Source organism: Anser anser, assembly GCF_964211835.1.
Source record: "Anser anser genome assembly, chromosome: 2".
NCBI lineage: Eukaryota > Metazoa > Chordata > Aves > Anseriformes > Anatidae > Anser > Anser anser.
This window is the reverse complement of record NC_139721.1, coordinates 103812329-103839340: the sequence shown is the minus strand read 5'-3', so window position 1 is coordinate 103839340 and position 27012 is coordinate 103812329. Positions and strand designations below refer to the sequence as shown.

Below are 27012 nucleotides of genomic sequence, written 5' to 3'. Positions count from 1 at the left end.
TGTGCCAGGACTCTGAAATTTAGCTCTTTCTCTCCATTCTGTGGAAGATTTCCACTATCTGCTCTTCACTGGGACTGTTTATATGCTGATATCTGGAAGATGTTCACCTGGGGTCTTTGAGTACTTTGTAAAAGCTTGGCCACAAACCTGTTGTCATTCATAGCTGCCACTTCTCATATGTGCCGTAATGATGGGTACAAGTTGAATTTCCCTTAGGTATACACAAAAAAATGTGTATTAACTTCACTTGGCTGTTATTACTCTGTGTAAGCATGTTACTCTGCACTGACCTCAGGCCCTTCTGTGTTGCAGGGCAAGCACGAGCTGCGAGTGGACACGGGACTGGAAGGCGCCTGGTGCGGCCTCATCCCCATCGGGAACCCCTGCGACAGCGTCACCACCACCGGCCTCAGGTGGAACCTCAGTAAGTCAGGTGCCTCACGGGCGGTGGGCTTGTCGTCACAGCTGCACACCTCTGCACTGCTGGCCAACCCGGCCTTTATGCCAGCCTCGCCGGTGCCGAAGGGCTTTGGGTGTTTGCAAGGCAGAGCGTGGCACTGGATCCCTAACAGGCCATTTGTTTCTAGAAATGAAATTTAAAAAAAAAAAAAAAAGTGAGTTATATTTAAAACTGAGATTTTGCAGGCAGAAATGTGTTTTCCATTTGAGAGTCATTGTGCTGTTTTAATAGAGCATTTGCTGGGGTCATGATACGTTACCATCTTGATACATTGCTCTCCAGGGAGGGGAAGCTGCAAGTGCCTAACTCCTAGTTAAAAGCCCTGAAGTTAAAACAGACAAATAATAACATGATACCGATTATTAAAGCCACGTCACTTCCCCTGAAATGCTTTATGTATGTTGTCTTTTTGTCAGCTCTGAATAATTACATCTTTTTCTTTTGTGGAGTGAGTCCAGAGGAGGGCCATGAGGATGATCAGAGGGCTGGAGCACCTCTCCTATGAAGACAGGCTGAGGGAGTTGGGGTTGTTCAGCCTGGAGAAGAGAAGGCCCCAGGGAGGCGTTAGAGCAGCCTGCCAGTTCCTAAAGTGGGCTACAGAAAGGCTGGAGAGGGACTATTTGTCAGGGACTATAGCGACAGAACAAGGGGGAATGGCTTTAGACTAAAAGAGGGTAGGTTTAGATTAGATACTTGGAATAAATTCTTCACTGTGAGGGTGGTGAGGCACTGGAACAGGTTGCCCAGAGAAGCTGTGGATGCCCCATCCCTGGAGGTGTTCAAGGGCAGGCTGGGTGGGGCTTTGGGCAACCTGGTCTGGTGGGAGGTGTCTCTGATCATGGCAGGGGGCTTGGAACAAGGTGATCTTTAAGGTCCCTTCCAACCCAACCCATTCTGTGATTCTATGGTTCTTTTTCTCATTCTAAAGTGGGAAAAGCGTGTTTGGTCTGGAACTGGGACATCTATCTGTAGAGAAAGGAAGTTTCTTGACAAACAGAAAAAAAGATCTAATCATCCACCTGCTCTCTCTTCCCACACTGAGTCATTCAGGCTGTATTTACTGAAGAAAATAATGGGATTTTTATTTATTTATTTATTTGTTTGTTTATTTATGTTAAGATAGGGTTTCGTCAGAACTTAAGGGAAGCAAAGCAGTAATTTTCAGGCTCTGATCTTGCGGTCTGCTGTACATGGCCAGACTTTAGAGCTATTATTCCATGTAGAAAGTGTAGAAAGGGCACATGGTTGTCAGAGTTTGCCGAGCATTGCCCCTGTTGGCAGATGATTAATCTGAGGTTTACCCACTGTGCTGGCCAGCAGCCTATGTGCTAGTCTGGGGAGTGTCTTGTTCCACAGAGGATTTGAGTATGTGAAATTAAGTAGTATGATGAAAGATACAAATATGGCATTAATTTCATGATATGAGAGACTTGCCAGATGGAGGGATGGAGAGCTGTCTGGCTAGTGATGTTTTTAGTCTCTTAAACTGGATTGTGAGAGCTAAATGTATGGTGTAAGGGACAGTTCTCTTAAGTTGAAAAAGTCAAATATTTTCATTTGTACTAAGTATAGTTGACAAGTAAGTTACTGGATCTTCATCTGCTCCTCTCCTGTTGTGCAATGAATTTTATGCCCAGTTGCACTGAGGGACTACCCATTTCTCAGTGAATTGTCTGCCCTGCAGAGTGAGGTGAAAGAAGCTCAAACCAGCCTTACATTAATGAAGAGAACATCTTTGAAGCTTTTATCACTTTGTAAAAGGCTGTGGATCAAAATCTGGTGGACTCTGTGAGGCTACAGTCCTTTCTTGTGGTTTTAATTGAATAGTTATAAAACAGGTTATTTTTTAGATACATCAGATTTTTTTTTGGAGTTTAATGTCATAAATTTAATCAGTTTTACAAGGTGCTGATTAGAAAGATGGTAATTTTAAAGGTGGTCTGTCTGCTATCACAAATTACATGGCTTTGTTACTCCTGACATCATGATTTGCCTTTGTTTGTTGAAACTAAATGTCAGCCTATACCAAAAAAAAAGAGATTTTTGTTCTTTCAAACAAAGTTTTTCACACGTCCTTAAGAAGAAAGGGTTTACTAGTCTACCTGTACCAGTTTGAGGGGAACATGAGGTGCAGTGGTAAAAAGCAGTAATAGTTCATATCTAGGATTGGCTTGAGAAGTCAGTTTCTTCAATGTTTAGCATTCTAATTATGCTATATTAGACTTCCTTGGTTTCCTAAGAGGCATAGCTAGATATGGACCTACTGGGATTTTTATTACACTTAATTCGGTCTTTCTTTTTTCTGGAAGACAAAAAAAAAGTATTTAAGTGACTGTTGTTTTGTGCTAACGTGACACCACCATCCCTTCTTCTCCCAGTCGTTGTTGTTCTCCATCACTTAGAGGAAACCTCAGACATTTACTATGTTTTCCTTAGTGATGTGTACGCTGCATCCTGTTACAGGCTATACTTTCAGACTCAGTATTCGTGTTTCTCACAGGTCGTAAATGAAGAAATTATTTCTCTGCATTATCATCACAGATAAATAAAACCAAAAATAATCTGTTATTCCTTGAAGATATTTAATTTATCTGAGACACCAAAGCCATTACAACCTGAAATTGATCTTGTTTCCAGGTGACTGGAGCTAAACTTTACTTATCCAAATACAAATTTTGAATCAGGTTACTGTTCAGATATTGATGAAACAAATAGAAGTGTAGTTGCATCCTCAAAAGGGAAACCAATATCTCAAATAAAGCATGTCATTAATTGTGACTCACATTTTTTTTCCTAGTAAATAAGCCTTATATTCAGATAATGTAAGTTTGATATTAGCTTTCATTGTGTTCCTGGCTTTTGTGCTGCCTTCTGCTATTACTTATAAAATTGTTAGTCCTCCTGTAATTTGCAATGGAGAGAAGTGAAGGCTCATCTGGCAAGAAAAGGGAATGAGAAGACGTTGAAGTCTGACCTGGATATCTGCACTGATGCTGACATCTGGGAGCAACAGTGCTTTCCCTGTTTGCTTATTAATGGCATTTTTATGACATACTTTCATAAACCTCAGTGAATAAAGTGATTTGGTTATAAATTCATATTTTGGTGTGTAAATCATGGAAGAAATTTTCAATCCAAATACGATATGACAAGCCTTTTTCCCCATTTTGTCATGGAGTTAATAGAACGTGATCTAACAAGTTAGGTTTGTTTGTTTGTTTGTTTTTAAACTAATTTTTGAGTCCTCAAAATATTTTTAAGTTCCTTGGTTGTAAACTATTTTCAGAATTTTGGTTCTGTCTGAACAGTTGAAAATTGATAGGTTAGGTGTGAGGGAAGCCCTCATTTTTGCAAGCAATAATTTCCAGCAACTCAAAATTCAAATAACACTGCAGTGAAAGAAAGAGCTGGCTTTGCATCAAGGTTTTTAATGTTTAACAAAGATTTCTCTGTGAGCATATCTGGATTACTCTGCTGATTAAAATGTGTAAAACCTTCAAGGGGTAGTCAAACGTTATCTGTGTCTAATCTACAGGTGCTGTCATGAGACTTCATAGCATCTGAATAGAAAAAGACAAGGATAAATGCCTAAGACAGAAGCTGTATTGGGGTTGCAAGTAGGATACCAAGGCTCTCACTTTAATGGCTGAATTAGATAAACCTGAGATCTGTAAATTATTCTGCCAGCTCAGAAACAAATGCACTTGATGTCTTGATTATACTTTTAATATTGCAGAATTCAGTTTTTTTGTGTTTCTGTGTGAGGATGCAACATGTATGCATGCTTTTATGCATGCATGTCTTAGTTGGCAAAAACAGAACATTCATTTTAGTTCTCATCTTATGGGTGAAAGAACTTGGAGAATAAAGTGGAAAATTGATTAGAGAAAATATTTTTATCCATACTTGCTATTGTGCAGCACACATTCAGAACACATTATAAACATACCCTTTCCACTCCCAAAGGGATACAGATCTCTTCTCTATTAGAATCTGATTTACAGCACAGGAATCAGATAATGCGTTGTCTAGTTTGACTCACCTGGCTGCTTGCTGATAACAGCTCCCATACCTAATAAATAAGTAAAGAAAAATCCAATAATGCCAGAATTACCCAGCATGCTTATTTAGGTCCTTAGTGGTGCTTTCATGGAACTTGAATGAGAATGAAGGCAGAAATCAGCTGCAGTTTTCACCATAGAAGAGGTTGGAGGGTAATGGTAGACTTTTCTCAGAAATGGTTCCTTTTCTAGTAAATTACTGTAGAAAATAATCTCACCAGCTAATTTACTCTTCATCCCTCTGGCCTTTGATATGCTGTATGTCATGCCTGTACTGAAAATATCACCATATAGATATATATAAATGTGTGTGTATATGATTGTGCTTTCCAGATAATTTTCATGCAAATTGGCTTCTTTAGGCAGGAAGTTAAATTGCTGTAAAATGCTGCCAATTCAAAAGAATGCCAGTCATTTCACTTCAAATGGCAATAGCAATAACAACAGGAGCAAGACCTTCTTCCTCTAACTGTAGCAGCAGAGCATCCACTGACAACTAACTTCACAGGTAGAAAAACAGGATTCAAAATCCTTTTGATGCTGTTTACCTTGTTAGTAGAAGTGAAATGTTTGCACTGTTTTGTCACTACATTGGAGTTGTGTTGACATTGGGCATTGCAGATGGGACAAACAGGTTGCAAAAGCAGTGGGTTTTTATGTTTTAGGAGAAAGGCAGAGACTAAAAGATGAAAGAAAAGAAGTAACTCCCTAAGGAAAAAAAAAAAAAAAGAGGGTGAGGGACGGTTCTGGAAAACGCAATAAATTAAGACGAACATCTATGCATCTAGCAAAGCTGTTTCTGTAAGCACTCTAACCTGTTTCATAACTGAAATAGTGTATATGGCACACTTTGCTGCCCCAGTTCATTCTGTGAGGCAAACTAAGCAGCACTTGCAGGAGGAGGTCCATTTTCAGCGGCAAAGTGAAAAAGCTTCACAGCTGAATTGTTCACTGTTCCCCTCTGCTTTCCTGTCCTTCCCTCTCTTCTCATTCTTCACTGGTAGAAGACTTCCCAGTCCATCAACTGGGATCTGTCTGCAGATCTTTGATAATTTATCTTTTCCCTATTCATTGCAGCGCTAAGACCCTGGGTAGTGCAGAGTGACAGAAGTGATGCTGCTGCTCCCAAAGCTCTGGGCGTTTTTGACCTTTTGCAAGCTATTTGCCTGCAGGAGTGCTGCTGTTTGCCTTCCAGGGTCACATCATTTATTACAAGGCAAGGCCTGCTGAAATACTTTTCCAACAAAGCAGATGTTCTGATGGTGGCAGTCTGGCATCCTACTGGGTTACTGCAAGTCAGCAAAGACAACAGTGAGGGCATTGCTTAGCATTGCGTGAAATGATTTTGAACCAAAAAGATCATTTGGCATACATTAAAGGAGCGATGAACACAGCTCAGTTGGGCTTAGCCCCTAAAGCTGTAGTTGCATTTTTTTCCTGGACAGCAGCTCAAAACCTTTGTCAAACTTTGTGAAGGGACTTGAGGTGAGGATCTCCTGAGGTTCTTCCTGTCACACTTTCAGTCCATTTCCATAGATTTCAACAAATGTTTGGAGTTAGTGGGAGGGAGATTTGGTTCCAGCTCTTCTGTAGCAGGGTCCTGGCATTCAGTTTGGAAAAGCAGTTTTAACATGATAAACCTGCGTGCTCTTCCAGATCACACTGTTTGGAGACATTACTGATGTAGGACTCCACTTACAGAAAGATTCATGAGTACCCTGGATCTGAACAGAAACCAGCACTAAGGTTAGCCCAGCCTTCTTTAAAAGGACATGGAAGTGTATATGTGATCCAGGCAGTAATATTAATAATATATGTAATATATTATATGTATAATTATATGTATTATATGTATAATGTATGTAATATAATGTGAGCCAGGCAGTAATTGCCAGGAAGGGAATGGAATATAAAAAAAAAAAAAAAAAAAAAAGAGTTCTCCATCATAGCTGTGTACAAAGCAGATGGCTCTCCACAGCCTAAGATCATCCTGAAGTAAACTCTAGGCACTTATTTATCTCTAGCTATGTTGCCACGGCACACTGCAACTGCACAATTTAATTTCATCATTAATAACAGAGGTGAGAAGATTGTCAAAGGAGCAAAACACTTTTTTTTTTTCCATTGCATCCCCCCTTTTACTTCAGTCCCTTCTGCTAATGGAAATGTGATCTGGAGATACGAAACAAGAGGTGCACTGGCTCAGACCAATTTTGGTACAGATAGTCCTCATCTCTTCAGTTGCAGCTGATTAGTAAGGATACTAAAGTCACATGAAAATCAGAAACAACCTGCTGCTGCTAAAGGGAGGGTAGGAACTGTAAACACTGAGCACCTTTCTGGGGAAGAGAGAGCTCTGCAGGGAGCTACCATTTAGATTGATGTGAATGCACGGTAATTCTATGGATTTCAGTGGTGGCTCTGAAATCTCATCAGTGGTTGCGGAAGCAGAATTGGTCCAAGAAAGAGACCTTTGAGTTTATACTAAAGGCATTTAATTCTAAAGGCATTCTCATCAGTCAACCTGCCCATATGGATATTGGGAAATCATCTCATTTGGACAATTGCAGAGGCAAAGATGAAACATCATGGTGTATTTGAATGAAAGTCAGTGAAAAATTGGCCAGAGTGCAAATGCTCATTTGTCATATCCCTTGCAAATATGCTTTAATTGTTTTCATATTTAAATGCCCAGAATCAGCCATAATGAATGTAAATGTCACACTGCCGAGAGATTTCCAAACACAAGAAAGCTCTCTGAGGCGTGTGGTGAGTTATTGCCAGTTCCCAATGTTCTCTGCAGAACCGTAAAAGGGCAAGGACCAGTAGGAGGAGAAATCAATCATGTCTGGCATCTCCTAGAGTTTTAGAAGTATTTTTTAAAAAATTGGATGTATTTGTTTGTGGTGGCTCAGTTAACAAACAAACATGATACTTGGATTTTTGGGGGGTTGTTCATGTAGTTAGCAGAACTGACTCTTGCTTTCTAATTTAGTAGATACGAGTGTATGTGATTTATCTCTTCTTCCCAGAAACATGACACGGGGGGAAATCCTCAGCAGTGATCTGTTCCTGTATCTTAATGACAAGCAGTTCCATTCCCTCTACTATACCTCAATTCTTCATTCGCTGCACCTTTTACAAATACATCACACGCTGTTTCTGAGGGGCCTTTTTCTCTACCAGTTTTTGTCACTAGATGTTTGTGGAAAAGAAGAAGGGGTAGATTTTTCCTTGCTGTGGTGTGAAGTTCTGGAGAGGATGGAAGTCTGGTGGATGCCATCACTGACTGTTGAATACTTCAAAAAAGTTATGTTTTGGCTGTGAGTTGTTTATGGCATCCCAATGTGTAATTAATCAGCCAGTAACAACTAACTGTAATCAGTGTGTTCTGGAACTATTAATTTTAGATGTACATACCAATTACAGACCACTAAGCAAATCTGTTTTTCCAGGTGAGTTGGAAAATACAAATTTCTAATAGATATATACATGTCTTGCTACAGCATCTTTTGGGCCGTGCATATACATGAGGGAATCGGGGCAACAGCAGGAAGGGAACAAGAAAAGAGAAACAGAGAGGGAAAACCAGGATGCTAGGAGATCACATCTGGGAGTAGAGACATGTTTTGGGAAGAAGGAAGGACAGATAACATCAAAATATGGGAAGATATGAACACAGAGACTGAGAAAATAAAAACGGGTGTTTTAAGTAGACAGTTGACATACTCGCTTTTGAAACCCTGAATTGAGGACAGCATTTCTCAGTCTTGTTATTTCTCTGCTGTAGTAATCCCTCTTTTTCCACAGCTGTCCAGGGATAACAACCTACTTCTGCTGTCAGTAGACTGGTCAGCTCAGGTGATACATGCCTGTCCACAAGATTTGCTGGGTATTGATCCAATGACGAGAGATGGCATTAGTCATTTGACTTAAAAACAAGAAGGAACAACAAGAAGGACTTTCACTTGCGTTCTTAGGGCTACCAATTCAAGAGTTGTCTATAATTTTACTCCAAGCAAGTGCATTATCAACATGCATCTCAGACATTTGTTTCTCACAGTACTTGAGTGGGGTGCTCAGCACCCAGACGTTCCTGAGGGCTCTGCCTTGGTCCTGCAAAGCACAGGATACTCAGAAATGAAACCCGTGGCTTCATCTCCAAGACACCCACTGTTGTCATTAATTTGTGCCTTTGCTCTGGAGCGTTTGAGCAGGTGCAATGGCATTATCAGTTCTGTTGTACTGAGCACCACAGAGACGTCTGTGAGCATTTTAATATGCGCACATTCAATGCTGTTTAAATCTATGCAGTAAATAAGGCATAAAGCCCTATAATGAATCAGGGCTTGAAATGTGTCAGTTCAGCAAACACTGTTTACTGAAAGAGTCTGGACCACTTGGTTAATGTGAGTGTGTAATTAAAGGATGAATGCTGAAGAACCTGAATTAAAATTTCACAGGCAAACCTTAATTCTGGCATCCCATAAGTCCCAAGTCTATGACTTTGCAATCTTGACATTTCTTAAGAATCATCTTGTGTGTGCATGTGAGTCCATGAACTATTAACAGGTAAGCGTGTAGCATGTCACCTCGTATCAACACAAGTCTGGGTCAGTATGTGGTAGCTGTGTTTGCTGTGTTTTTTATATTTTGAAGCTTTCTCTTGTATTTAATAAATTATTGATAAAACCACTGACATCTTTCAAACAAGTCCAAATATTTTTAATATATTTTATGTTGGTGGTGGTACATGTTGTAAAACAAATAGTAAATCCAAGTAATTGGGGGTGGAATAGAGTTCAAGAGATCCTATAGTCCTTATAGATTTTTCTGTGACAGGTTCCTTCAAAAAAAGCTTTGTCTTTTATAAGCTTTCAGTGTCGGAGGTTCCTTCATAACAGCTTCTTCATAAAGTCTGCTCCAATTAGGATTTTTTTTTCCTTTCTGTATTCTACAAATACAGTATGTGATGAATATATTCTCATGCTGTTAAGCATTAGAACACAGAGTTTATAATCTAATTGCCAATAAGAAATCTCAGAATTGTACGTTTAGGTTTCCCAAGCATAAGGCATTACTCTATAATTTACACAGGCACCAGCAATACCACTGTATCACTGCTGATTGGCATGCCACTTAATGATGCTGTTTGTAAGACAATTTTCTAATCAGCTGCGTGAACACTCATCAGGAGCTTGCTTCTTGATTTAAAGCAAAGGAGTTGGAAAGAACGATATGGTTTGTTTTGCTTATAGAAACAGAGGGGGGAAAAAATGGTTATGAAGAGAAATATTGGAGGTTTTTTTTTCCATTGTATAAAGCATAGATAGAGCTTAAGAACATAATTACAGAAAGCTTTGATGTCATGAATCTGGATTAAGTACTGAAAACAATGTAGAATTAAAAATTGTGTCATTAATGAATCAGTATTCTTCAGGTTATTTCCTTAGTGTATTTTGAAATCGGACGATGGTAGCTTAAAATTTAACATTTAGTTTTTTTATCAGGTTTTATATTTCCAGTCATCATTTAATAATAATAATAATTACAGGGTTTACTACTGAAGATAGTCATTTCAATCTAGTCAGTTGAAGATGAAGCATGGTCAGTTTTGCATTTGTTTTACATGTCAAATTTTAGATTTCATTCCAAGAAATTTAGCCAAACCTCTCTCCTCCTCCCCCCCACACACAAACACACACACACACACACAAAAACATGCTTTCTTCCTATGTATTACATTATTTTGTTCTGTAACAAACAGAAAAGTTTTAAATTAAAAAATGTTGTCTAACACACATGTAAGGTGCATCAAGCATGTCTGGCATGGAGGCAATCCATTGTGTGATTTAAGACGTTTTAACCTTTAACCCCTGGAGTAAAGTGTTTCACTCTGGGGTCAGCAGCATAAGGAAAACATAGGCCTGTTGGAGCGGGTCCAGAGGTGGGCCACAAGGATGCTCAGAGGGCTGGAGCAGCTCTCTGATGGAGAAAGACTGAGAGAGTTGAGTTTGTTTTGCCTGGAGAAGTGAAGGCTCCAGGGAGGCCTTACAGTGGCCTTCCAGTACTTAAAGGGGGACTACAGGAAATCTGGGGAGGGACCCGTTATCAAGGAATGTAGTGACAGAACAAGTGGGAATGGTTTTAAAGTAAAAGAGGGTAGGTTTAGATTAGATATTTGGAATAAATTCTTCACTCAGAGGGTGGTGAGGCACTGGCACAGGTTGCCCAGAGAAGCTGCGGATGCCCCATCCCTGGAGGTGTTCAAGGCCAGGCTGGATGGGGCTTTGGGCAACCTGGTCTGGTGGGAGGTGTCCCTGCCCATGGCAGGGTTTGGAACGGGATGATCTTTAAGGTCTCTTCCAACCCAAGCCATTCTGTGAATAAGATGAGCTTCAGTTGACCTCTGCAATTTATGAATAGCTTTGATACAAACAAGTATCTTTTCAAATTTTATCCCTCAAATAATTATTATAAAATCCTTACATGCTCACCTTATCTTCCTGTAGTCTTTATATCCAATGTATATTGAAGAATTCATGTTTTATGGAATCATTAGAGCTTAATATTGAGCTTGTGGAATTAATGGAAAAAATACACACTGTCTTTAATAATAGTATGGTAATCTGGAAGTACCTCCGTCCTTTCCTTCACAAAACTAGGATAACTGAACCCCCTGACTTATCAGAAGACTTAGCCTTCCATGTATTTTCACACATGTGACTGGTTCCATGAAATATAAGGGGATTATTCAGTGTGTAAAGCTAAACATGGGCAGAAGTACTTACTACAAGTCAAACTCTGCAGCGGGAGATATAACCTTCAAAAATGCCTGAAGTGGCTTTTCTATATGTAAAATAAGGTGATAGCAACTTTAATCTCAGTCTCCAGGGTTAGCTGTCAGTGCTGGTTCCTGTTTGAATATCTCTTCTCACTCTCTAATGTTATAAAACTTTCTTTTCTAGCTCTGCATATTTTTTATGTATTACTGATTGGCTGTAGTAATTTACATGAATTCTTCCCGATTTTGCTGTCTGGGCAAAGTATGGAGACACGGAAAGACAAATGACTTTCAAATATTTCTTGCATGTGGCTCCTTTACCTGTAGTTCAACAGATGTGGTATCCTACCAATACAGCTGTCAGATCCATGCAGCTAGTAAATCTTTCATGAGAGAATTCTGGAAGAAAAGGGTTCTGGATACGTACCAGGTTTTTTTAAACAGTCGTAAATTTTTCATTGGAATTGCTAAAAGCACCAGAATATGGTACGTCTGCAGAGTTGTAAGAGAACAAGACACTCAGGACTACGTGAATCAACCACAGTGGATGTGAATTTGTGTGTTTGCTTTTTTTACAATGCTAAAACCGTACCATACTCTTGTGGCTTTGTCTGCCATACGTAGAGCAAGATTTTCAATCCAGATTAAAATTCAGTCCAGACTGACTGTTTATACAAACAATGCAAGAAACTCACTAGAGAGCAGGGAAAATTTTCATCATGTCATGAACTGGAATGAAATATTAACATCAACACAATCCTAGTTGTAGAAGAATAATTCAATATCATTCCTTTTTATGTTAAAACACAAAGGGTTGATGTGTTTACCTTGTAACATTCCAACAGCCTGCAACCAGTTTTTTGATAACTGCAGATCAACACTGGCAGTACTCTGAAAGACAGCTTTTTGTTAGGAGCATATGTAGAGATTTGTATTGTTCATTTGCAGCATACACGAGGAAGGCAGTTTGGTTCTTCAGAAACTGCATGTGCCACTTGCTCTATCATGCAGGTTTTTGTTACCCTACATGCTTATGTTAGTATAGTTCTACAACAGACCTGAAATGTTTAAGACTTAGATTTTTGGGACCTTTCCTGCTGGCAATTAATTTTACATCTCATATACCTCAGGCAAACATTGTTGTCAGTGAATCATGAGATTAACTTGTATTCCTTTTAATGCTACAGGAATTACTTTAGTGTCCCAGCTGAATTCCTGAAGAATTTTACTAGCTATTGTGAAATTATTTTTTTTTCATTTTATGCTATTTTCTAACTTGCCAGGATAATGATTCACATGCTGTTTGTCAATCTTGGTTTTGCACCAGTGTTTCCAGAATTTCTCTGCCAGTTTTGTGGCATACCTCCTCTGATGCCATTTTCAACAAACCCTTCAGAAGTTCCTAATAATGAAGACAGCCTTTTAAAAAAAAAGTTAATAGTTACCATGGCACACAGCACCACTTGCTGACTCAGTGGGTAGCACAACAGGCTGGGGACCAGCAGCAGGGTTGGAACACATCATTAGCTCTCATTAGTCTGCTGTGTCTCTTCTCTTATTGTTTGTCTTGTTAACTCTTTGGGGCAGGGGCTGTCTATTACTCTGCATCTGTACAGTGCACCTTGTCCTGCCCGGTAGTTCTGTACTTCAGGAATAAAGATAATTTATTGCAATTAGGAGATAACTTGTGGAGTTGCAGTTGAAAGGTAATACCATGAAAAGATTACTGATTGTAAATAAATATATATTTGTATTGTGTTAGAGGCTTCATTTGGGTTATTTTCCTCAGAAACTGTACTGTGGAAAGAGAAGAAAATCATTGTTTAACATACAGTGCCATCTACAGAATAGGTTGTGCAGCCTGCACTCCATACATAATGTGGATTTTTTTGTTATTTTTGTTGGGTCTTTTTTTGTCACAGCACAGTTGACATTCATAGCTGGAGAGTGTTTAGCGGATGTCTGCAGAATTGGAGCATGAGGATGTAGAGCTTGTGCGTCAAGAGGTTCGAGAGCCTGGAGGGCTGACGGAGCACTCTTGCTGAAGTGCAGGGCTGCGGTTCCTGCTCTCTCAACTGCTGCTCCTGCAGAAGTCGATTCTGTCCCCCACGATGCCAAATGGGAGGTGGTTTGTGCACTCACCCATTGCTGCTGTAATCTCCAGTGTCTGTAGGCTAGGCTTGCCCAACAGCACCCGTTACTGACTTTCTGTTAGAAGCTTAGACTGTTGTGGGCTGTTTTGTTTAGACAACTATCTAAGAATGCCGCAAAGAGGTCCTCTGATGTTTTTCCTTAATCACATGCTGTAGAGAAAGCTGTTAAGTAGAGAAGTGGGCCTAGTGAGGTTCAACAAATCCAAGTGCAAGGTGCTGCACCTGGGTTGGGGCAATCCCAGACGTGAGCACAGACTGGGAGGAGAACTCACTGAGAGCAGCCCTGCAGAGGACTTGGGAATTCTGGTGGATGAAAAGCTCGACATGAGCCAGCAGTGCGCGCTTGCAGCCCAGAAAGCCAACTGCATCCTGCTGCAACAACAGAACAGTGACCAGCGGGTGGAAGGAGGTGATTGCCCCCTTCTGCTCTGCCCTTGTGAGGCCCCACCTGGAGTGCTGCATCCAGCTCTGGGGCCCCCAGCCCAAGAAGGATGTGGGGCTGTTAGAGTGGGTCCAGGGGAGGGCCACGAAGTTGATCAGGGGGCTGGAGCACCTCTCCTACAAAGAAAGGCTGAGAGAGCTGGAGATGTTCAGCCTGGAGAAGAAAGGGCTCTGGGGAGACCTCATTGCAGCTTTTCAATACTTAAAGGGGGCTTATAAAAAGATGGAGAGTGATTCTCTTGCTCAATCATATAATGACAGGACAAGGGGGAATGGTTTTAATGTAAAAGAGGGTAGGATTTAGATTAGAGGTTAAGAGGAAATTCTTCACTCAGAGGGTGGTGAGGCACTGGCACAGGCTGCCCAGAGAAGCTGTGGATGCCCCATCCCTGGAGGTGTTCAAGGCCAGGCTGGATGGGGCTTTGGGCAACCTGGTCTGGTGGGAGGTGTCCCTGCCCATGGCAGGGGGTTGGAACTGGGTGGTCTTTAAGGTCCCTTCCAACCCAAACCATTCTGTGATTGTGTGAAGTAGCAGTTGTGTGTTTGTGTGGTTGGCTGGTGGGAATCACGGTTTTGGTGTTGCGAGGAGAGTTGGATTGAACTCCAAAAAACTTTAGAATGCTTTTCAGACAAGCATCCATTTTGGTGTAGAAAGTTAGATATTATCGTATTTTAAGAAAAAAGACAGAAGAAGTGGAAGAATACACAAATATAATTCCTTCCACCTTCAACAATCCATTATTTTTGTCATATAGCAAATTAAGTTATTGTAGGCACTGCAGAACAAATTGTTTTCTGTCCTCTTTGGTATAGCTTTTGAACACTGGAAGTTATCTGACCTTTAAGCTCTCAGTACTTCAGGACCAGTGTTTGTCATCTTCAGATTAGTGGGAATGAAAAAGAGAAATGGGAAGGGAGGGCTGAGAATGAATTCTGACATCCAGGACAGGTAGGAAATAATTTTCTGGCAGGTGATCTTGCAGAGGAGAAGGGGAGAGAAAAAAGACAGGAGGTTGGTTTTTGTGTGTTTTTTTTTGTTGTTGTTGTAGGTACTGGTGGTGGGTTTTGGTTTTTTGTTATAGTTAGATGTGAAGTACAGTGTATTTAAAGTAGCAGCGGAGATGGACTGAGAGGCTAAGTGTCTGAGACAGCTGAAGTTGCGCATTAAATTGGGTTTACGAGACTACTCTGCTATTTCTCACCTGCACTGTCACAGTCAGTACATGTGAGTGTGTAGGTGAGTGGGGGTGTATGTAAATAATAATTCCTCTTTATTTAATATACATTAAACCCGAAAAGGGACAGAAATATGAGTTAGCAGAGTGCTACAAAATGTGAAGGTAATTATGCAGTAGTTATCCTCAACATTTCCATCTTTAAAGTGGTTTTGAACTGCTTAAGTGCAGCAGTTACTGCAGACTGTGATTAGATAAATGGATGCAAATGGTAATTGTAACTGATGAATGATTGATGATGGCTTTATATGTTTATCATTATATACTGCTGTAAACACTTTCTTCCTCAGCAAGGATGGAGTCTGTTGGCAAGATGATGATGTATTGAATATGAATTCAAACTGTAATATTTTAAAGAGTATACAGGGCCAATATTGTAGGCTGGGATAACCACAGAGCTGTTACCTGAATGAACTTTGCCATTAATATCAAAGGGCTCAGCACCAAGCTTCTTCCAGCTGGGTTTCAGAGCCTGCACACATGTGCAGCAGGGAAGCAGGGTTAATAGGAGAGAGTTTGAAAGTGCACATGGAGAGGCTGAGCACTGCCAAGTGATGTCTTTGGGTGAGGAAGACCCACTGATCCACTACTCCCAAGAGGAGATGCTGTTTCTCTTCATTCATGCATTACTCTTTCACAGTTCCTGCCTCTCTTCTCCGCTTTCCAGCATCCTGTCTCCTCGCGGTAAGGCCAGCCTTTGTAACTCCTGCCCCATAGATCAGTAATGTCTGCAAGACACTAACAGTGCAGTATTTGAGGGCCATTGTACCAAATGTTTATAGAGCCACATTGTAAGTACCATTTTGGGCAGAACAAGTACATTTGGATAATTGGAAGTGGATGGGAACAAGATGACAAACAAGTACGTTGCTAGAAAAACAGGGTGGAATAAGAGGCTCATGTAATCTGAATGACGCTATAATTCTATTTGATTTGTCACCTGCCATTTGCTAATTATTAATCACAGCAACAACATTTGGTAGTGAGATTAAATTAAAGGGATTTTTATTGCAGCAGCTTGAGTTTAATATCAGCATTTTGTGCATCATACAATGCAAAAAGTAACCTGTGGTAATTAAATTACAGGGTAAGTCTTCATTCTGCATAAATTGTTCTATTCTATTCACTGAGGAAAAAATAAGCAGGATATTGCCAAAGAAAAGCCCCTGATCATTAGCAGCCCCTGATCCCTGCTCTATTTCTTTTACATCACTTCACCTGCAGTGCTGAAATCAGTTAGTTTTCCTATGGCATTGTAGACCTGACAATGAACTTGCTGGCTTTTCTGTCATGTGCCTGCCCTTGGGCTTGTATGAAAGAAGTGAATTAGGTTCTGTTTTGTTGACCTTTTAGATGCAAGTAAAATGGTAGTCCTGTTTGCTTACACATCAAGTGCTGCCAGTCTATTGTCAGCATTAACCTTTGTTGAGCACCCTGATGAGATTGTTACCCTAGCACCAGCAACACAGATGCCAGAGTGAATTGAGAAGGGATAAATTGGAGGTACCATGCAAAACAGCTCAGCTAAAGACATTCCTCTCCTGCAATGGAGAAAAGGTATTTTATATATGTTTCAGCACTTAAGCACTTAACTGGTCTGTGAGTCCTGTAATTTGCTTAGCCAAACAGAACTTCAAAACAGATGGTTTCTAAATTTGGGGAAAATAACCATTTCAGTATTTTCTCCCTGTGCAGTCTGCAGTTATGCTTTAGTACTGAAATTATTTGAAAATTAAACCAGAAAATAAAAATGGGATCTTTACCAACTGAATACTAATTTCAGGAACATACAATTTTTAGTATGTGCTAGGTTTTCATCTGTACATTTAGCCTAAGATTTGTTTATGCTCTGATTTAGTGTTTCTTGCTGCTTACTTGCATAAACACTACCTCATCAGTCAGTCAGAGTCACCAGTGTATTTAGCTCCCAGCTGCATCTGCTAATAAAAGGGTTCACAGAGGAGGAAGTGGAGAAACATAAGGAAATAATTCATTGCACTTGTATAGCACCTGCCATTAGCAGTCTATATAGATGCTTTACAAAAACTAAGTGCATTACCTAATCTGGAATACATTTTTGTAGTGAGAAAATATGACATTCCCATTCTCTTCATTGAGGAAATTGAATCACAGAGCATTTGTCTTACCTGAGATAAATGAAGCTAATCAAAAGGTAGGAATACTGGTATTCTGGGTTCTGGCTTGGTTTTTATAATGATAGGAATTAATTAGGATAAAAGATTTTTTTTTTGGTTGGTTGGTTGTTGGTTTTTTTTTTTTTAATGTATTTAATATTGTACATAGTTGCTATTTTCAAAGTGTGTCTAGTAAAATTATATTTACAGATACTGCCTTTCTCTTAAAACATTTGGTCAACTGTTGGTTGTTTGCTGTGTCCATCTCTGAACCTAAAGAGGTTGTGTAGGTGGGAATTTTAGAGCTATGGCTTGTTTGGTTGAAGTCTGCTCCCCCAAGCAAGCACACTGCGCGATCCCTGACTGGAGTCCTCTATGTAACGTGGAGCTCAGCTGTGTAACTCACTGCCACAGGATGCTGTGTGGACCAGAAATATAAATGGAGTTAGGAAAAAAAAAATGACAAAATTATGGAAGAACAAGCCTGTAAACACAGTGATACAGTCTCTATCTCAAGAAATACCGAAGGTACAGATGTTTGTCCTTTGAGGAAGGGTGTGCTGTGGGAAATACTGCTCCACATTGCCCTGTCTTAAAGTTCTTTCCTAAGTATCCATTATCAACCCTTACCTGAGGCTCCTATCTCAGTATCCCACTAGGATAAATCCTTGGATTGACAGCAGTGGCTGCTTTTGTGCTCTTTTGACCCCTAGAATATGTAGCTCTTTTTCCTCCAGAGAAAGGGTATTTTCCCCCTTTTGGCCTCCTCTTCACAGCTGTTTTTTCCTCTGCCCAGATTAGGGGCTCATCATTTCAGTTTAAATTGTCCTTTGTTTGGACAGAGGACTACAACTATATGCGCTTCTTCAGAAGGCATTCCCTAGCACAATGAACTGCCTGCACCATGGCAATAATATGTGTTTATCTCTGTTGAAAAGATCTAACCTGCCACATTTTTTTTTAAACATCTCTAGCCTCTTTCTGCTATTGCAGTATTGGGCAGCTGTAAAATACAACCTTGGATTGCTTGCTGAACTGTCAAACTCGGTTGGCAATTGAGAGTCTGCCTCAGCATTTTAATGGACTTTAGCTGCAAAGATGTCATGGGAGGACTTTTGCTCCTTTACTTGAAAACTTGATTTCTAGTTAAGGTTTCTAAAGGTAGCATTGCGGATCTGCAGACATTAGGAAGTGGGTTTATGGGCCCAAAGCATGGAGTGTCAAGCAGAGAACAAGTCAGCTTCCCTTCTTCTCCCCTGAGTTTTCAGAATTTTTAGCAGAGCTGATATAATTATAGATTCTGCTTCGCAGCCTGGGAAGTAAATGCACTTGGTGTAAAAGGATATGCAGCTACAAGGTGACCTAAACCTTGAGCCATAGGAGTCCAGGTATACATAACTGAAAATAATATCCATTATGCCTTGGGAAGTCGATCTTTCATTAACTACTCTTGTTAAACTGTGTTTACTGACCACAAGTGGATTCTTAGCAGTTCACCTGACAGGTGGAAACTCTTTACCATTTTCCTTAAGCCCTCTTTGAGAAATAACTGAGTTCTCTTCAAATTGAGCCTGTTTGTATCTTCTCTGATGTACATGATCTCAGCTGGCTCAGAGGGAATGCTTTAGAACTGGATGTAGTCATGAACAAGGCTTATGTCTAGCCCATGTTGCTTTTTAGAGTTGTAGTTTTTATGTAAATCAGTTTTAGGACTGAAAGTGCAGATTAGATGTTTGGTGGATACCTTCTTGGCATGTTGCATCACTGGCTTGAAAGGTAAAACTACTGTATAATAGCCACTTGATGGTGCTTTCTAAAGGCTGTAATGTCTCTTTATTTTGCTGCAGATATACTAGCAGCTGGCAGGAGCATAAGGTTGCAGAATTCTTACTGCAGCCATTCTAACTCCGGCTTTTATGCTACTACATAACATTTATATACAGGGTGATGGAAAAGGAAGGTAAGCGAAGCAGATTTGCACATTCTAGTAACAAAATCCAACGTTGACGGGTTATATTTTATTCTGGAAGAAATGCCACTTTTGGGGCTTCATTTGATGTCATAATTTTCAGCTTGAGTGATCATTCTTGTGATCATTGGCCTGTTGTATAGTAACTAAAATTTCAGGAACCTGTTTGTCTTGAACTGCATTGTCATGAGTTCGCATCTAAATCTATCAAGTATTTCAACTTTGAATTTAGAAAGATAATTGAATTTATGCATAGGAAGCAAAATGTATTATTTTTCACATCTCTGTAAGGTACTGGTATTTTAACACCTTGCTTCCAGGGAAAGTCATGTGGATGATATCCTTTGCATCCACATATTTAGCCATCACCATTCAAGAGAGAACCTTCTACTCCCTTCCATTTGATTTTCAGATGAATGCTTTGACTAAAGCATTACAGAGCTAATGTAGAAAACAAAAAGCACAGGGTATGGCATTGTGAATTTTTCCCATATGCAGAACATAAGTAGTATGGACATCAGTTTTTCTTTTTTCCTTTTACTTTTTTCCCCCCTTGTGTCTGGGACCTATGCAGTCTTTACTCTTCAAGACGAGACAGGAGGAAAAAAAAGATGGAAACTCATGATGTAGATGGAAGACATGTTTGTAAGCGTAGACAGGTCTTAAATATATATGGGATGAAGGGTTCAGACTATCAGGGGTACTTGTTTATAAAACAATCAGAGGAATCTACCTTCAGGAAATTAATGTTATATTTTGCTTGCAGTAACTCATGCCTTTCTTTTGCTTGCACCTCCTAACTCTGGCAGAAAGCTTGTTTCCCAAAATTAAACTCCTGAATGAGTTTAATATACCAGGTGATCCCAGATGACCCACAGGGCGACCCAGATTGATCTCAAGGAGGTATGGTGTCTAGTCAAAAAGTGGTGCTTCTGATGTAACTTTTCCTTTTTGTAGTGTTATTTTGTGTTGCAAATGTTGTGCCATCTACATCCCAGACTTGCCTGTTCTCTATGCTTCAGTAGCCTAAATTGCTTTGTTTCCTCAGCATTTAGGTATAAACAATTGGAAGAGAAACAGCCCATGACGTGAAAGTTACAGACACTGACAATTGTCAGTCCTGTGTCCTGGGCAGAAAGGTAGAGAAATGACAGATCCTTCAAGGCAGGAAGGATCCTTCTTCTGCTGTTCCTAGCAGGAGACTGAAAAGTCCTAAGCATCAGGAATAGAGTTCCTCATGATGAGAGATTGATGGGTAATGAGTGAAATGAAGTAACTTCCTGTGTTATTGTATTGGGTTTATGTTGCAAGGGTTTGGTAGTGGGGGGCCACAGGGGTGACCTCTGTGAGAAGAGTCCAGCAGCTGCCCCATGTCTCATCAGAGCCAGCTCCAGCCAGCTCCAAAGGGACCCCGTGGAGAGGCCCCTGGTGGAGCAGGCTGTCCCCCTGCAGCCCATGGGTCCCACACGGAGCAGATCTCCACGCTGCAGCCCGTGGAGGAGCCCCCGGTGGAGCAGGTGGATGTGGCCTGGAGGAGGCTGCGGCCCATGGAGAGCCCCCGCAGGAGCAGGCCCCGGGCCGGAGCTGCAGCCCGTGGAGAGGAGCCCCCGCAGGAGCAGGGGGTCTGGGGGGAGCTGCTGCCCGTGGGGGACCCGTGCTGGAGCAGTTTGCTCCTGGGGGATGGACCCCGTGGTACGGAGCCATGTGGGAGCAGTTCTTGAAGAGCTGCTGCCTGTGGGCAGCCCCCGCAGGCTCAGTTCGGGCAGGACGGCATCCCGTGGGAGGGACCCCACGTGGAGCAGGGGCAGGGAGTGACCGTGAGGGAGCGGCAGAGATGAAGAGTCAGGGACTGACCGCAGCCCCCACTCCCGTGCACTGCTCAGGCAGAGGAGGTGGAAGAGTGTGGATGGGGGGAAAGTGTTTTTAGTTTGCTTGAAGTTTCTCACTTCTCTAGCTTGTTAGTAATAGGTAATAAATTAATCTCCTTATGCTGAGACTTTTTTGCCTGTGACGATAACTGTTGAGTGACATCTCTGTCCTTATCTCAACCATTGATCCCTTTTTCATTGTATCTTCTCCCCCTTTCCCTTTGAGGAGGGGGAGTGAGAGAGCGGTTTTAGTGGAGCTCAGCTGCCCAGCAGAGTAAAACCACCACAGTTATAAACTGAAAATCTGATGGGAATGCTCCTGTCTGATGTTGAAGCTGATGGTGAAGCTCCTGTCCCCTAATGAGTTGTTCAGCTAATGTAAGGCAGTAGCAGGAAATTTTCAAGCTGCTGCTGATAGTTCTTCTTCAGAATAAAAATCATCCTATTGCTTGAAAATGCAGTGTTTTGTCTTGGAAAGAAAAATGCACGGAATTGTGGTACTTAGTATTTTAGACTTTCTGCCTTGTCAGATCAACTTTGCTGGAGGTAGTAGGAGCTGATTCAAATATATAGTTTCTGCCATAGCCTAGAGATGACACTTTAGTCTCCACTGTCACTAATCTGGCTGGGAATGACAATCACAGTGATAATTACATGGGAGCTCCAAATTCTCAGAGGCAAAGCAAAGCAGATTTTTCTCCATAGAGAATTTGCTTCCTGAACAATCAAAAGCAGTAAATCAAATCCTTCAGTCTAACTGATGCAGGTCGCCTGATACAATTGCATGACATTTTATATCAAAGCAAAGCTAATTATTAGTAAAATTGTATTGCTTTGCATGTTTTAGTTTTGGAACGCATACATATTCATTATTCTGTCTGCTCTTGAAAGACTTAGCAGTTGGTTATTACAGTTAGATAATTACTAAATACATCTTGTTCTTCTGGAACTTGGATGAAATGCAGACTCAGTAGCCAGCAGGGAATACTCAGCAAAACTGAACAGTGCTAAATCAAAAAGTGATGAAAAAGTGCTGCTTTCTGCAATGCACAATTTCACTTTGGAGTACATTGGACTGAGATAGTATCAGGTTTTGTTCGGTATTGGTTGTAACATTTTCTTCATGGAGAGGATGGTCAAGCATTGGAACGGGCTTATCAGGGGGATGGTGGAGTCCTCATCCAAGGAGGTACTTAAGAGATGTGTGGTCATGGCACTAAGGGATGTGGTTTAGTGATGGGACTCAGCAGTTCAGGTTGACAGTTAGGCTTGAAGATCTTTCCAGTCTTGGTGATTATATGTAGCTATGTGAGCTACCGGCAGCAGTATGAAATGGTGCCTGATTGCATTGTCCTTGGCTGCATGTAATGTAATAATATACAACATGCAGTGCTCACTGCAGATGTAAACCATCATGGGTGCTCTTCATGTGAGGAGGGTAGAATATCCAAAAGAGCAGATAATTAACTTGTTTGAATAATGGAACCATCCATAGTTAAAACTGAAAAGACACAAACACTTCTTTGGTGTATTTGTGTATTTCCCTGTATATTGTCAGTCTTTGGGGGTTAGGAGAATATTTTCCTGGGGCTAGCTATTTCAGAACGGCCTAGATTAGGGGGAGCTGCTTGTTACCTTTGAATTTGGTTGGGAAGTTACCAAAACTGCAACCAGGAAAAAAGAGACTATTGGTGAGATCAGTGTGCCTTTTTCCATGGTTACTCCTGGTTTGGGTTTGAGGCTTGTTTGTCTAAGTTTATGCAGTATGTTACCAGCTTTTGATTGAATATATTGGGGTTTTTTTAAGCCCTAAATGAGTAAATGCATTTGCAAGCATAGGTGCAGTGAAATGTTGCCTATTAAAAACTGAACTCATAAAAACCTGTTCTAAAAGTAATAGACAATCAGCATCTTCTTTTAGAGAGGAAAATCAATTTGAACAGAAACAACTGTGAATATAATTAAACATTGTAACTCTGGTTTATATGTGTTTAATAGGTATAATAATACTTACCTACAGTATCTCACAGGAGCCTTTTGAAGTTTAATTAATTAGTGTTTATAAAAACATGTTGAAATGCAAAGACGAGAAGAAACTCCAAGTGCATTGTATTGTTGCTGTTGTTTTATGAGGATATTGGAGAAAAACCTGGTACTTTTAGAGATCCAGAATGCTTTTTAGCATTCCATCATAATTTTGCATTCACATAAAGTTAGTTTCTTGCTCCTTTTTTTTTCTTTCTATAATCAACACAAGGCTGTTGTTTTCTTAAAACCCAAAATATGTATTTAAAGTACCTTTGAATGTCAGTAAATAGTATTCCTTTCCTAGATCTTTTCTGTTTTAATTTCATTTGGAATCATCAATTATAAATCAGAAGTGTTTAAATAACTTACACACAACTAATCTGAAATTTCAAAACAAACTCAACCTATGTGGTATGGTAGTATGGGGTGCATCAAGCACGGCATCGCTAGTAGGTCAAGGGAGGTGATTGTCCCGCTCTACTCTGCGCTGGTGCGGCCTCACCTCGAGTACTGTGTGCAGTTCTGGGCACCACAGTATAAAAAGGACATGAAACTGTTGGAGAGTGTACAGAGGAGGGCTACGAAGATGGTGAAAGGCCTGGAGGGGAAGACGTACGAGGAACGGCTGAGGTCACTGGGCCTGTTCAGCCTGGAGAAGAGGAGGCTGAGGGGAGACCTCATCACAGTCTACAACTTCCTCGTAAGGGGGTGTCGAGAGGCAGGAGACCTTTTCTCCATTAACACCAGTGACAGGACCCGCGGGAACGGTGTGAAGCTGAGGCAGGGGAAATTTAGGCTCGACATCAGGAGGGGGTTCTTCACAGAGAGGGTGGTTGCACACTGGAACAGGCTCCCCAGGGAAGTGGTCACTGCACCGAGCCTGTCTGAATTTAAGAAGAGATTGGACTGTGCACTTAGTCACATGGTCTGAACTTTTGGGTAGACCTGTGCGGTATCAAGAGTTGGACTTGATGATCCTTAAGGGTCCCTTCCAACTCAGGATATTCTATGATTCTATGATTCTATTCAGGGCAGCTTCTCGATTACTTGGAAGACTGTTAAAAGTCATGTGGTAGATCTCAGTAAAATGTATTTCCTCATTGCAGAAAATGATCCCATCAGCATGTTAGTTTTAAAAGGAAGTTTTGCAGGAAAAATAAACAGCTGCAGAGCCTCACTCTTCAGTAGGAATAGAGATCTGGGGGGATCTCAAAAAGGATGGCATTACAGATGGATCACTAGGTGTTTTAAAGGGAACTATTAATCATCTCTGAAATTAGACCACATTTTTAGCTAACTGAAGAGTCTAAAACCCTTCTCTAAATATGTAGGGAACAGGGGCAGAGATGTCAAACAAACTGGCCTACAAGTAGACAAGTATTTCTGACTTGTGTTGGGTGGGCTCTTCTGGGGAAGATGCTCATTTTACTTTGCATTCACGTTTGTGATGAAATATTTTTAAATCCAGGAAATGCTTATTGAGGTATGCAAATATTTTAGAATTTTTTTTCCTTTATGAGAAAGGAAAATATATATATACTGAAAAAGGCAATATTGAAAGGGTTATATCGAAAGTTATTGTTTCCTAGGCTAAGGTAGTGCTATTCTTTTTTTCTTTTTTTTTTTTTCTGACATCTCTCCCTTTGTATCTGTTTTGATTATCATTGCCACTACAGTTTCATATACATATCTTCAACCCTTTCAACTAATGCCAAAGAGTAATTTGTGTTGTAGGTCTAGAGTCTCAGGCAAAAGGAAGGACTTACAGCCAGAATTAGCAAATTGAAGGCTTAGGAACTGCTGGATGGCTTTGTCACTTCACAAAAAGCTGTGGTAATTGCTAATATTTATTATTAAGTATGAAGGACCCTTCGCTTTTAAACAGCAGTATCTTCAACACTGTTTTTTCCACGTCTCTCATGGAGTTATGAAATGGAGGAGGACATGCTTTTTATCATTTACAAATTGTTTAGCACTTACGTGATTTTTATGATCTGATGTCAACATGAATATTTATTGCCATGAATATCCACTGCCTATGTTCTGGATAGTTGTTCCAATATTCTGTCTGGATTTGATATCATAAGGGAAAGATGTTTTATTATACTCCATTAGAGGTTTAAATTATACTTTAGATTAGATACATCATAGTCAGTGGATGGGGAACTCTACTAGGAACCAGCAGACTCGGGCATTTTCTCAGGTCTGTCCCTGCTGTGCTGGGTAACCCAGGGACACTTCAAGCATACTTCTTTGTGGTTCATGTTACCTGCGTCAAAAAGAGGAATAATATCACTGGCATCCCTGAAGTGCGGTGAGATGATGAAAATCTCTGTACAAAGCTAACAGTGATGTTATTCCCAGCTGGGTCACTGGAGATACCATGCAGCTGTTGCCGAAGACTGAAGTCTTTTTCTTTGCTTCCCTTCCCATCTCCTCGCTGTGTTTTGCCTAGTAATTCCTTCAGGATTGGGACTGTCATCTGCCTTTAGCACAGCACCCAGCACAGTAAAGTCTGAAGGCACTGACTGCTGTCAGACTGCTAATTAAAGCTGTACTTAGTAAATTGACAGGATGGTTATGCTTATAGCTTGTGAGCCCTTCCTGCACAGAACTGAATCATTCTTAATTTGTTGCATTCGTGTATTTCTGGCTTCTTGATCTTGCAGGTTTTCTCACTGTTAAGAAGACATACTGTTGATTTTTAGATAACTCAGGATATTTTGAGAGAAAACACAGTAGCTGATGTTTGGGTTTTGAAGTGTTGGTTCCACTGGTTTCACAAAGCTGGTCTTGCTTATTTATTTCTCTGCTTGCCTTGCTGAATTTAAAGATCCATTGCTTCTTCAAGTGAAACTCTTAAGATCTTATGGTTAAGCCACAGTCAGCTATTTAATCTACAGTGTTTGCATGGGCAATATTTCCAATTCTGTATAATTTAAACTCTATGGGGGGAAAAAAATTGCTCTTGAATACTTTAAGTTGTCGTTCTCATGCCTCAGTTCTCATCAGATTTAACAGCAGCACTGCTGAATGGCCCTTGCCACTCTAAGGCCTGGGGTTTTAGCAATGCATTTTGTGGGGGAGAAAAGAAGCACATAAGAACTGCAAGAGTAAAAATTTATGACCATCCTTTAATTCCTGCAGCCCAAAAGCTGTTTCTCTATCCTTCAGCTAGCTTCGTACCTGCAGGGCACGTGAAGGAGCTGGTTACGATTTCCTTGTCTGACCCTGTGTGTCCAGAGAGTCATGGTTCTTGGGCATTTCCCCAGTCCCTGCACTGCAGCAGTCATCAGTGCTAAGGATGAACTGAGGCGTTTTGCACAGGGATGCAAGCAGAGATGCTCAACAGGTCCAATCTCTACTGCTTGTCATGGAGTCCTTAAAATTCCTCATGATGAGGCTGCAATACCCCCAGGTTTTTTTCTGAGGTGAGATGACCTGCAAATATATCAGACTTTTTAAAGATATGTTGTCATGCGCCAATCAAAAGTATAAAGACATACGATCCTTCCTACTGAAAATAATTAGTGAGGTGCCAATAAGGAGCCAATTCAGAGAAATTATTTTTGCAGTGAGCAAGATCCCTGAATAATTGATATTTGGTATGGACAGATTTATTGGGATAGCTGTTATGCTCCTATTAAATACTTAGCTGGAGCACTTAGCTCTGACACTTTTATTAGCATAGTTCTGCACACACTTTCCATGGTAATTTGAGCTGTATATTTTCTTTATCCATTGTGTGACTTGCAGCATTGCAGAAAGACATCTTTAAAATGCCCAATGCCTTCCTTTGCACTCATGATAGGCAGATTGCATTGACATGGTCTTCACACAGGAGCAAGCACCTTTTTCTTGTCCTGCCTTTGGCTGTA

General features: G+C 40.7%; 1 protein-coding gene across 36 annotated transcripts in view; it reads left to right on the top strand.

The window, feature by feature from the left end:
• TPK1 (thiamin pyrophosphokinase 1) overlaps positions 1–27012 on the top strand; it is a 327683-nt gene that overhangs the window by 258536 nt on the left and 42135 nt on the right. For 34 of the 36 annotated variants that reach the window (XM_083822028.1, XM_083822049.1, XM_083822039.1 and 31 more), the window contains one exon: positions 313–424. In XM_083822028.1, coding sequence (XP_083678154.1) covers positions 313–424 — 112 coding nt within the window. Of the gene's footprint in view, positions 1–312; positions 425–6177; positions 6268–8331; positions 16692–27012 lie in introns of those variants that run through there. The other 2 variants (XR_014578877.1, XM_083822050.1) reach the window with 2 other exon arrangements.